This window comes from Apodemus sylvaticus, chromosome 18 (genome assembly GCF_947179515.1).
Source record: "Apodemus sylvaticus chromosome 18, mApoSyl1.1, whole genome shotgun sequence".
Taxonomy (NCBI): domain Eukaryota; kingdom Metazoa; phylum Chordata; class Mammalia; order Rodentia; family Muridae; genus Apodemus; species Apodemus sylvaticus.
The window spans coordinates 10,596,003-10,609,071 of NC_067489.1; the positions used below are offsets into that span (position 1 = coordinate 10,596,003).

Sequence of the window (13,069 nt, forward strand, 5' to 3'; positions counted from 1 at the left end):
CTTTTATTTTTAAAACATCTGTTTTGAAGCCTAAGCATTTCATAAAAGTGGCCTCTGAAGACCCACAGTCCACTTTGGCCCCAGTGTTTGCCTGTCCTTAGCCTGAACTTTGTGTCAGAGGCAGATATAGCAAAAATAACCTTTGTTCTACAGAAAACAAGAGTCAAAGGGCGTTTGCTCACGCTCGCTCCGTGAGCAAACGCCGTGCCTCCCTCCGTGCTGGTCAGCTTTGGGCGGAACGCCAGGACCAGTCTTAAGACTCTTCCAGCCCCAGTGTCAGTCACTCCACTGGCGCAGAAGACCTTGCAGGCTCCCTGATACTCTGGAGCCTGAGAGATAGAAGATACCCTCCCCAAACCCACACACCAGGTAGTGACACCCCCTCCTCCCAAGCCCCTCAGCTGGCCTGGTCAGTTTCCTGGCTGCCAGAACAGCCCAGGCCTCCCAGAGACCTCTCAGATCCCACAGTGCTGTTACCATCACTAGCAACATTATTGCGGGAGTACACTTGAATTGAAAGTCTGGAAGCCCCTGTAGACAGTGCCTCTTGATTGCACTGTGATGCCAGTGTGTGTGTGTGTGTGTGTGGTATAAGAGACAGGCAGACAGACAGACAGACAGACACACACACACACAGAGAAAGAGATAGAGGGGAAGGAGGCACTGTGCAACTGTGCGGATGCAGATGATCTCAGTAGCGATAGGTTAGTTCACCCCTGGCAAGGCTGGTCTGAAAACAGACTGGAGTCCTGCCTGTGTACTCCCTGCTATCCAGTTGAGGTGCACTGATGGAACGAACCCCTCAGGACCTTGTCTTTCTCTTCTGGTGGAGGAAGGCTCAGGGTACGGGGGTGAGCATCCTAACAGCCCATCCTGCCACAAGCCTTAGGAGACTAGGGAGACTGGCCCAGATGCCCGGAACATCTCCCAGCTTCCCACCCAGCACTGCCGCCTGAGCGAGGAGCAGGGCATCCGACACCTCTCTCTCTCTCTCTCTCTCTCCCCCAGGGCACCAGCGTCTGTCTGTGACCAGCCTGCTCGTCTGCCACGGCTTGCTCATGGTTGGTACCAGCCTGGGGGTTGTGGTGGCCCTGCCAGTCCCTCGGCTTCAGGGTATCCCCAAAGTGACAGGTAAGTGGACACAGTCGCAGTGGTGGCGTGTCTGCCGCCCCTCAGAGCAGCTCCTCATCTCGCTAGCCTATCTATTTGTAGAATACTCAATAGAGATGCTTGGCTTCCTCCATTTGCATGTTCTCTTTACACTTCTGCTTTTCTCATTTCCGTTGCTAGTCCCGGGAGAACTGACCCTACAAGTCCCCATCAGAACATAGGGTTTGCTCAGTGGAAATGGATCCCTTCTTTCCTGGGTGTAGAGGAGGCTGGGAATGCAGCTCCTACCCCGAGGTCTGCTTCTGACTATCCCAGTGCACACTAGGCAGCAGGTCTGGAAAAGAGCCCAACATCATGGGTCTTGGGGTTTCGACTTTAGGATGCTACTCAGGCAAGCCCAGACCAGGAACAAAGCATGATGGGAAGACTTCAGCAGGATGGAAGAGACAGCCTGGATGTCCAAATAAGAGGTGGGGAGATGTTGAGGAAGTGGTCACCTTAGTTGAAGGGAGCATGGCTGAGAGCTGTTGCGGCTCCTCTTCCTTTGTGACCTCCCCTCTTTCATCTTCAGGGCTGAGGGGTAAACTGGGGGTGTCGTATGGTAGGCATTCATACCTGGCACCCAGCTACGGCCCCAGCACACACTCACTCATTTTAAAAGTTTCAGTTTTATTAGGAGGTAAAGTTTTCATCGTAGGAGGAGTATTTTCTGTCTCAACTGTAACAGGGTAGCAAGGCAGCCACACACCTGCCACCCAGCAGAGACACTGGGGCACCGTTGGTACGTCTGAGACCCCAGACAGCTTTCTCAGCTCACCTCTCCCTCCACTGATCCTAGCTTCAGTTTTATTCTCCAAGTTGAACCTCAAGTGAATTGATACCCCCAAAACAAGGCTGAGATCATTGGCACAGGACGCAGCTCTCCTGTCAGTGGCCGGAGCCCACCAGGTGTCTGACAGCTGGGTCTCACCACAGGGAGATGGAAGTTCTGATTTTAATAAACAACTATGGAATTGTTTGTTGTTGTTGTTGTTTTTGCTTGTTTTGTTGTTGTTTTTGTTTGTTTTTGTTGTTGTTGTTTTGTTTTGTTTTTTTTACACGCTCTGGAAACTTTTGCAATGAAAATTGCCAGGAGCTTCTGGTAGTATAGACATTGAGTTCCTAACACTGGACCACAACAGTGTTTGACTGAGGGAAATAAGATGCGTTTCCACAGAGCAAGTGATAAAGTGTTTCATGCCCAAAGCTAAAAAACTTTTATGATCTTATTTCAGGGTTGTGAGTATAAGAAAATGTGATCTGAACTTTGGAGAATCGCTTTTATGCATGTGTGTGTGTGTGTGTGTCTGTGTGTGTGTTTATGTATGACATATGAGTGCAGTGCACATGGAGTCCAAATGAGAGCCTAAGATTCCCAGGGTTTTTTGGCTTCAGGCAGTTGTGAGCTGCCCAGTGTGGGTGCTGGAACCAGCACCCCTGTCCTCTTCGAGAACACTGCACTTTCTTATCCACGGAGTCATCAGTTTAAGGCTTTAGATGACTATGTCCACAGACATGTGATCTAGGGCGCTTCTGCTTTTAATCTCCCTGTGTTAGTGCCGCTTGCCAAGTCTCTGGGTAGGGGCTGTGGGGTCAGATCCTGATCTTTCATACCCGTACAGTATGCTTGTTATTAAAGATCTTTGTTGAATTCCACCCCCCCCCCCCCAGGTCGAGGAATGGTCTCCTACCATGCACATAATGGGCCCGTTAAGTTCATTGTCTCGGCCACAGCGTTTCAGAACAAGGAGAGAGCCAGGGACAGCCCACGTTCTGGTTCTGAGCTCCAGGATGAAGACCCCAAGGACTTGCTCTGCGGTGAGGAGAGCACTTCTTGCCCAGGCCAGACTGACACCTACACATCCGTTTGGTTGGGAGACTCCCTAGGACTGACAGCTCAGAAGAATGACCTGTCTTCATCTTCGGGTTCCCTGAGCCTGTCCCATGGCTCCAGCTCCCTAGAGCACAGATCTGTGGACAGCAGCCTATGTGAACTGCTGAGGGACCCCAGTGCCTCCCCAAGGAGCAGGGCACAGAGCTCCAGGCGAGCCAGAGCCAGCTCAGCGCTCGTGGTGTGCGGGGGTCAGGGCCACCGGCGGGTGCACCGGAAGGCCAGGCAGCCTTCTCCAGAGGACCTGGTTTCTTCAGTGATGGTGTGGCAGATCCCTCTGCTGAGCATATAGGTCAGAGGCTGCTGCCTGGCATCAGGTAGCAAGCAAGGACAACTCTCAGCCGGATGCGGGCCAACCGACGGAGGCTGCACACATACCACTGGGACCAACTGGAAGCAGAGTTTGGAGAAGAAATATGCTGTGGTCACACAGCTCTCCTGCCTTTCTCCTGTCGCACAACCGAGTCCAGAAGTGCTAGGGGAGCAGAGGAGCATCCTGGCTCTTGGGTCACTGAACGGCGGTCCAGGATAATGCTACAGTCTGCCCCATCATTCACCTGAGACGCAACCTGAGCTGGCTGCGTGAGTTCCGGTCCCATCTCAGTGAACTGACAGGGAAACGTAGCATCTAGTAGCATAGGAGGTCATTAACAACTCTTAAAATCATTCTACTTGACTCAGACACACTACTGTTATTTATATTCTATATATTTTTTAAATTCCAGAATACAGATTGTAACAATTTAGAAAGCCAGGTAACACACCCCAGTCCGGTCAGCTTGTTTTTTGTTTGTTTTTTTGTTTTGGCAGGGGGTGAGGAGGGCTGACTGAGGCTTTCCAAAGTAGACTGTTATGTGTACTGTGCCCTTTAAAAAATAGTGTTTTTATATTGCATTTTTTTCTATTAAAAATGAACAGTTAACATTTTAGTCAATGTACTATCTGTAGCGTTTCACACATAGCGATCTTTAAGCCAAACTGTTCATTACCTTTCAACATTGAACTCCGGCTTCCATGCCAAATCATACTTGCCTTCTTATATTAAATGACATTAATATCTGCGTGGGCCACATGCTGGCCTAGTCGTGCAGGGATGGTGCTAGGCGCATCCCCGGTCTTCTGTGCACCGGCTGTCAGAGAGCCATCCGCAGTTGGACACGCATTTTGAGTGGCCCGTGGTGCTGATCAGTCAGCTGTCGCCCCCACTGCCTGCCATCCCTGTGCCAACCCCCTTCCCAAAGAACACACAGGGTCATGTGGGACCCTTGGGAAGCAGCTGCGGACGCCAGGGGCACAAGTAACCCAGGGACTCCGTTTTCTCCACCTGTATTTATACATCAGTGTTTCACTTACTGGATAGAGAAGAAAAAGGTTTTTGTTTTTCTAACCTAATGCAGATATCATTCACCAGGAACAACTTCTCAGCACTTTACAAAGGACTAAAAATGCTAACGTCTAGCTTAGCCAAATATTTTCTAAATTGCACATATGCCCAAGCTTTCTTAAACTGTTAGCTGCTACCTTATTTGATAAAATAAAAGACTTTCTATTTTAGAATACAGTATTACAAGTTGCCTTTTTTCCCCCGTAAAATATGAAAGGGAGAAAGCAGCCCTCTTCCCTCAGTTCCGGCATGGAAGAAGCCAGCTGCAGAGACTCTGTGCTAAGTGTAAAAGCCGACTCAGGTGGGCTGGGACCTCCGAGGCCTCCCGCCCTTGCCAGGTCTCACGATGTATCACCTCACAAGGTCATGTAACTTGCCGGTCTCACTGATACATTTCAAGACCAAGGTGGACTCCTCGCGGACAGACAGAAGAGATGTGGCCCTGGAAGGCAGGCGCCACAGCCGTTTCCTCACTGCGTGTGCAGGTGCCACAGCCGTTTCCTCACTGCGTGAACAAGGCGTGCAGAGCAAGCTCCACTACAGCAGTGGCCGTGGGAAGCAGGCTGGGCGCTGAGCCGAGGCGGGAGCTCAAAGCACGGCGAGCCCTGCCCGCGTGGCCTGTGTCTGAGGGAGACAGGTGTGCCAGCGCCCAGTGAACAAAGCAACACACAGAAGCCAGCGCACTTAATGAGCGCTGGCTCCCAGACCCTTTATGTGTCAATCATGAAGTTAAGTTCTCATAGGCCTGGGGATGGGATATGGAACCCATCGTGTCAGCTCCTTCCTCTGGGCCCCACAGCCTCAGCCTAATACGTAAGGCCCCCGTCTGAGAGATGTGTGTCTGGTGTGGGTCACGAAGAGTCTCCTCAGAGAGCAGCATCCAAGTGTCCCTGTCCAAACTCAGAATAACATCTACCCCTCTAAGCTAGTTTCTCTCTGTCTTCCTGGAAAGGGGAGGGAATGAGAAACCTGCTTCCTTTTGGGAAAGCTGCAGCCCGATCATGAGACGCTGCCGACACCCTGCGTCCCGCCCACCGGGACCCCTCCAGGTACAAAGGATGTGTAGAAATTGTAAGGTTTTGATAACATTTGAGGAGAGGCAAACCCACAGACTAACAGCTGCCTGTCCCATACATTCGACACCTCTCCCATGTCCTCCTCAGATCTGAGGTGTGGAGGGGTAAATGGGGAGCTCATTAGAGCCACATGAAGCAGAACCCAGAAGTCAGGGTGACGCCCCAACAGGAGCTCAGCACACAGGCAGAACCCAGAAGTCAGAGGGTGACGCCCCAACAGGAGCTCAGCACACAAGCAGGCCCCATAACCAGCCAGTACTCAGCAAGGCCCTGGTGATGTGGGCTGGGGTAACAGGGCTGAGTGTGACAGATCAGCACAAGGAAGCCCCGAGGACACCCTCCCACAGAGGCATCACCTCCCCGGGAGTACGGCAATGGCACTCAGCAGTCAGCTCCTCGGAAGCAAGAGCAAGCGGGTCTGGGTCTATGCTGGCACCAACCTGACAGCCCCAGATGCCCCAGGGAGAAACCAGAGGCCACCAGGGTACAAAATGACCTATTTGCTGGCTTCTGGCCAGAGAGGGTCTCAGCAGTGGTGTGTATGCACATGGACGCAGACCTGTGTGTGTGTAAATGTGTGCATATGCAGTGTGTGTGTGTGTGTGTGTGTGTGTGTGTGTGTGTGCACTTAGCATCTGGAAGGATGAGAACTGTCAGAGTTCTGAATCAAAGCTGATATTGGTCATTCAGTGAAGCCTTCTCCATCCCCACGGGGCCTGCTTCCCAAAGCAGAGTATTTATGTGTGGATAGGTCTGCACCCATGTGCGTACACATATTTACATACACTCATAGTTCTGCGCATGTGTGCATGTATACACGGTTATACACGGTATGCACCCACATATGCACACATACTTTCTCCTCTAATAATTGCTGCTTTCCACGAGGAACTGGTTGAGCAATGTTTACTGGAGTGGAAAAAGAAAGCCCAGGCAGCTGTTGGTCACCCTGGGCTTGGGGCCAGTGCTCCTACTGACTCTGGGAAAGAATTAACCCCTTCTTGGCGAGCGGGGTTGGAAAGCCTTGGTATCTGAGAGCTTCCGTGAATACGGGCCATTTGGGTGTTTCTCAGCTGTCTGTAGAACTTTACTTCCCTGTGAATGTCTGTGCCTATGACGGGCTCATTCTGGTTCTAAGGTAGTGTTGTGTGGATGACAGAGTTGTTGCAATGGGGAGCTATAGCTCATGGAGTTTGGAATGCACTCACCTGCCCTGGTCGACCCAGGCCACATGGCCACTGGCTGTCAAGGCTGTCAGGAGCCTGAGCTGGCCAGCAACGGGATAGAAGTAGCCGACATCTTACCAGCTCTTAGCCGGTGAGACGAGGCCAGCATGAGCCAGGCATGCTGCTTCTGCTCATCTTTTGGTGCTTGGACAGGGCACAAAGCAAACAAGCAGAGCCCAGTGTGCCCAGCCCCCCTCCCAGTCAGCAGCACCGGCTGCATCTAACTCGCTGTGGCCACCGTGGTCATGAGGCTCTGGATCGCTGCCTGGAAAATTGGCCTTTAATCCTAATTCGCCCTGTGTAAAGCCTAGGAATTCCGGGGGCCCTGGTTCAAATGGGACCTCTGAGCCTGAACAGTGGAGGTCAGCTATGGCCCTGTAGGAACCCAAGAAGGACAGCATCCTAGAATCCCATAATCCATCAAGAGACTGAGGGCAGGGCTAGTGATGCCTGAGGATGCTTGCCGGATGGAGGAGCTGTCCATGCTGGCTTGACTCCAGTCCATCCATCTTGAACAAGCCTCTCTCAGACACAGGATGAGAACCAGGGACAGCCTGGGAGGGACAGCCCGGGAGGGACAGCCCGGGACCCTGGAGACATTAGAGCTGGCTCTCCCAGCAGTGACAGGCTAAGGAGAATTCAGATGTCTGGGATGGATTCAGGAAGGGAAGCAGGAGGGAAATGTGTTCTCAAGCTCTCACAGAGAAATAGCGGCCTCTCTAGTGCATAGGACCTGCCCTCCCAGCTGGAAGGTGGGCTCACTGCAGCGCGGACACAATAATGGAGACCCGTGGAGATGGTGTCTGCATCCATCCGAGCATCAGAGCCACATCTGCCCCACGAGGCATCCTGAAACCCTTTCACTTTTCCAGAAGGGGCCCTGATTTTTTAGGAGCACGGGGTGTAGCAGTGGAGGCAGAGAAATCTAAAAGGAGTGGGGAGACACGTTTGTCTGGTTGAGAATGAGCCAGGGTTGACTGACTGACTACGTACTGAAGGAATCTGTGCAGAGGCAAAGGATACCACAGCGGCCTTCACTCCCTGAGCTGTGGTACTGTGGTAAGGCTGGGGCAAATGAAGGGATACTGCTGGTCCAGGGGCCAGCAGATGAAGGCTGGTGGCTCATTCAGGCAGGAGCTAGACAAGAGATGCTCTGTGACTCCCTCCTACCCACCCCACAGGCTAGTGAGGACTGCTTCTAGCCAGCCTCTGCTAGACTCTGCATTTCCTGCTCCTCCTACTGGAGATCAAACAGCTTCTTGCTGCAGGGAAGGGAATGGGGGCAGGGCATGCTTCCCTGGCACACCAAGGCAGCTGGCCAGGCCTGCCCAGGCTGACCCACTTCCCAGGATGCTGGGAGCAGAAGCAGGAGCCAGAAAGAAAAATGAAAAAGCTCTGTCCAGTGTGGGATCATCGTGAGCACGCTGCCTATAACTTCCTCAAGTCCTGCGAGAGAGATCAGGGTATTCAAGAGAGGCCAGCCTCTGGGACTCCCTGTGTCTTCAAAGTGCCATGTTTACCAGGTGGTCAGATTTCTGCTAACTTTTATGGAAATACTCTAAGACCCATTTTCAAACACTGGTGTGTCTGCTAGCTTCACTTCTCACAGGTATTGCAACTGCTTCTGCCCAAGTGAGTTTTGCATAAGACAGAGCAAAAGAATTCTACTTTCCATCCACTTCTGCAAGCTGAGGTGCTTGGAAAGACTTGGAAACCTGGCAGGGTCATCTCAGAGGGCCCCTCCTGGTGGCAGGGCACAGGGCATGACGTGCACCACCCCTGAAAGCATCGTGCACCAGAATGGCTAGGGTCCCTGGGTCTCGAATCTAGTCTTGCAGCAACTGTTCTTCCCTTGGTATTTGTTCCTTTATTTCTTCATCTGCATTTGGTGGGTTTGTTTTCGTCTTTCTGTTGATGCTATTGTTCATTTATTTCTTTGCAGTGCTGTGAGTGGAATCCAGGCACTTGATATAGGCTCTTCCACTGAGCAACACCCTGGCCCTTACATGTTTATTAAATATCACATTTACTGTGAATCATGAAAGGAGGTCGGTAATGGGTTGGAGAGGTAGAAAGGCTTCATTTAAGGTCTGCTGGGTTCAACCCCAGGCAGACTGGAAAACCATTCTGTCTCAGTGCCATGGGGTTGCAGTCATAAAATACCAAAGCTGGAGACTATAAACCACAGTTCTGGAGGTACAAGCCAGTGGCTGAGGTTTAGATGGACTCTGCTCTCTCTCTCTCTCTCTCTCTCTCTCTCTCTCTCTCTCTCTCTCTCTCTCTCTCTCTCTCCTCTCTCTCTCTCCCCCCCTCCTCTCTCTTCTCCCCTCCCCCCTCTCTCTCCTCGTGGAAGAAGTCCTTGCATCTCTGCAGGCTTCCTGTGTTCTGTGGCATGGACACCCATCTCAAGACATCCAATTGCTGTGTCTCCTCACCCAGCCTTCTCTCTACTTGATGACTTTGCTCTGCAATCCCTGTTATGTCTATCTTTTCTGCCTTTGGGACATCAGTCACGCACCTCTGGGACCTGTCTCAATGACCTCTCCCTGTCCTGACAGTAACCTCTGTGAAGTTATTTCGCCATTTTCCAATACTGTTACATTCTGAGGTGGGCTGGGAAAGGGATACCAACATCTTTTTTTATATATTATACTATACAATTCAACCCCTAGTAATCTTTGAGGCTGCCAGCGTACACTATCCAAGGGAATTTTTAAATTTACATTTTGAGAACTTACTACTTCAAGCTCTATTAATTAAAGATGACTTGAAAATTAATTTTTGCTGTGACTTTAGGATCAAGAGTGAGACGGATGTCTTATTTTTATCTGATTTTTTTGTTATATTAAAACCATACATGGCTCCAAAGCCATCGCTCGCATTCTAACCCACGCTGTAGTTGCCAAAAGAGAACAGATTTGTGTGACAACGTGTACCTTGGCTGCCAGGGCTGGCACAGGACGGAAGCCTGCACATTCTGGATCCTGGGGCTGTGCCTTCTGCAGTACAGAGCCCCTCCCCACTCCTTCCAGAATGTCCACCTGGAGCTGCCTGGCCACTGACCACACACACGATGTTCCTGCCATCCGAAGTGAGTCAAACCACTTAAGAGGTGCAGCCCATGGGCACAGTTAAGCTCTACTGGGCATGCCTGGAATCACAGCACTTGGGAGTCTGAGGCAGGAGGATTGCCACGAGTTCAAGGCTTGTCTGAGCCACATCATTTGTCCCTGTCAAAACACCAAAACCAAACTAGCAGATGTTTAACTTAAAACAAAATATGGTCAAGACAGAAGGGACTTTCATACGGTGTTTGCCACCTTCTTGCTTGTGTTCTGTAGCAAGGATCCGTGTTCATTCGGAAAGTGGGCGTCTCACCACAAAAGAACAGGACTTTGAGCTAGGTAGGAGGGGAACCCTGCCCTACCCCTATCAGATGTGTGACCATAAGCAAGTCCACAACAAACTTACAAACAACGAGTCTCCTTCACTGTAACAGGGAGCTGTGTTGATATTATGGTAGACTGTAGGGCTATAAATCCAAGTTTCTTAAATCCCATATGGGGTCACAAAAATGTTAGACAACAGTAGAAGGATGTGCAAAAGACAAGCAACTATTTGAAACTAAATATGTAATATATTCGGGTTGTTTCCTGCAACCCTTGCTCAAATACCATGGCATGTCTGAACACAGGGCGCATGCATGTCACCTGACAGCACCCATGGAGGCTGCCTGAGACACCTTGGCTCAGATTTGATGCTAGCGTTAGGAAGTACAGTGGTGTTACTCCATGTGCTAATTTTCTGCTCTCACAGTGTTTAATTACAGACAACAAAGACTTTCCATGCTTTCCTATGGCCATTTCTCAGCATGTGTCAAAATGAGTGCATTTCATGTGAATGTTTCATTTTAAAAATTGCCGTCATTAATCATAATCGCTTGAGTGTTATAAAAATGTTCAATGAATCTTGTCTTAGGATTAGGACAAAATTTCCGATAACTTAATGAGACTTCACACATATTTCTGCAGTTCTGTACTACATAATATATGAAACAGCGCTCCCAGCATTGACAATTATAAAATAAAGATACCGTCTCAGGCCTGCAAGGACAGCTCAGCAGTTAAGTGTGTGTCTGCATATCCAGTGCATCTCAGTTGAGCTCCCAGGATAAATGCTGTGTTGTGGAATGATAGCTCAAGTCCACCTGCATCTCCAGTTCCAGGGTCTGACGCCTCTGGCTTCCACACTCAATGCATAAACATGTAACTATAAAGAAAAATAAAGCCTTTCAAACTGACCATCTCTGAAAAAAAAAAGGATGCTTTGCATCCTGCAAGATCAAATAATCAGGAGAGATCTAGTTCTTTCTTCAAAAGCAAACAATCACATCCTTTTCATTAGTATGCAAATCTCCTCTCATTATTAATAAATGGTAAAACCCTGTATATACCAAATGACTGGTTTGGAATAAATTTCTCTGTGGTTCATCATCAATACAAGTGTGATTTGTATTCTTGTGGAAGCAAAGTCCCTTTCAACTGCAGTTTATTAACATATTTTAAGTAATATCTCAACATATCCATTAAATTTTATTTCCTTTTAAAGTTATTCTTAAAGAAAAGGCTACTAGGTTCCCACATGCAAACTTGCTGGCTTAGTAAGGGGATGACTGTAATCCTTGCTTGAGAAGGATTTTTCCTCTCAGGAAAGCAGAGCCCACCCAGACCTCCAGTCATCAGAGACAAGGGGCAGCAGACATCTGGTTTAAGTGAGCATCCGTGGTCAATTATCATGGCTTTCAAAACAGGAGGACATAGAGCTGAGGAAAACATTCTTGTGGTATTCAGCTGTCCAGCATGAGATGCCATGTCAGATCGGTGGGTGGGGGAAGGCTGGGGGGAGGGGCCGGGATGGGTACCATTCCATAGTCACCATTGCCTTGAACACATCTTAGAACAACACAAGGTATGACCTCTGAGTTCCAGGTTCTTAGGCTCCGGTCTGCAGTTTGTGAAGAGAAAGGAGAACCCAGGCATCTCAGCCAGGAGATCTAAGACGCTTCCGGAAGAGTCCACAGCAGCTCCATCGCAGCACTTCAGTCAGGGCTGACTTAAGGGCATCCCAGGGGGACAACTTCCCTCTTACACAGCATGGGTTGGATTTTAACCGAACCAACAAACATCTAATTATTTATTCTTAATGCCAAGAAGCTGGAAGTACTTAGAGTAACTGGCTCCATTCCTGACAGTCATTGGAGTTTAATTGCTTGGGGGCAGAGGACTTAGTGCAGAACGTGAAGTCTTATGGGCTTAAAAAAAAAAAAAACAAAAAAAAACAAAAAAAAACAAAACCCTGGGGACTGTCTGGTCTGGCACGTGTGAGCAAGCAACACCAGGATCCCAACTGGAGCCAACCAAAGCACTTGAGAGCAAAAATGAGGCGTAACGTGACTATGACCTGCAGGCCACCTTCCTTTCATACACCCCCCCCCCCCCAAGACTGTGTGTCAGGAAAGATCAGTCACAAAGGCACTGACAGGCAGAGCTGAGAGTTCCGGGGCAATGGTGGAAACCAGTGAACATCTTCCTCCCTGGAGAAGATGGCCCCACTACCAATGCATAGCAGACTCCTTCCATCTGAGGTGGGTGCTGTAAGGGAAACGGGTTGAGCATCCTGTCCCTGTCAGGTTTGAGAAGGATGACTGTATCCAGGGTGTTGTCTGAGTTCTGCTGCTGCGGGCTCTCCCCCAGCCTGTTCCCCTGATCTGGACCTAGTCGGTTTTACCCAGCACCAATGGTGTGAACGGTGTCACCACACCTGTTCACACCCACCTCTAGCAGATACCTATGGTGGTTTGTTGTCATGCTTCTCAATCCTGCAGGGCTGTCGGGCTCTTTCTGAGGCAGGAGGATTTAAGGGCATACGCTGCTACTCCCAGGGTGATTACAATCCCGGTCATTTTCAGGACCTCATGAAGCAGGAAGAACTTCCAAATAATTACCACACCTCTGCAGATTTCACTGACTTCTTCCAAATAGAGTCTATAAATATTTAAGTGGGGAAACGCATGGCAGGTAACTGCAAACACCCCCCTCTACTAGACTCCGGGAAGGTATTTTGAATTACTTCGTTTATTTATTTTCAGCCCTTCAGGAAATGTCTATGGACAGCATAATGAATAGCTTTGTTAAAAAAAAAAAAAATCCCTGTTTGAATTGGAGTGGGGTAGGTCTGCAAATTGTACCTGGCCCTCTGTGGGAGCCTAAAAAGATGGAGCCGGAAAACTGATCCACTCAGCTTCCAGAGTCAGGACGATGGAGGCTGGGCGTGTGGAGAAAGC

The 13,069-nt window shown here is 49.7% G+C and overlaps 1 protein-coding gene across 2 annotated transcripts in view; it reads left to right on the forward strand.

The window, feature by feature from the left end:
• Window positions 1-3,962, forward strand: part of Arhgef10 (Rho guanine nucleotide exchange factor 10) — an 86,566-nt gene extending 82,604 nt beyond the window's left edge. For both annotated transcript variants that reach the window (XM_052162024.1, XM_052162025.1), the window contains 2 exons: window positions 1,009-1,131; window positions 2,821-3,962. In XM_052162024.1, the coding sequence (XP_052017984.1) occupies window positions 1,009-1,131; window positions 2,821-3,332 (635 nt within the window). In that variant the 3' untranslated portion in view covers window positions 3,333-3,962. The remainder of the gene's footprint in view (window positions 1-1,008; window positions 1,132-2,820) is intronic.
• The last annotated feature ends 9,107 nt before the right edge of the window (window positions 3,963-13,069 follow it).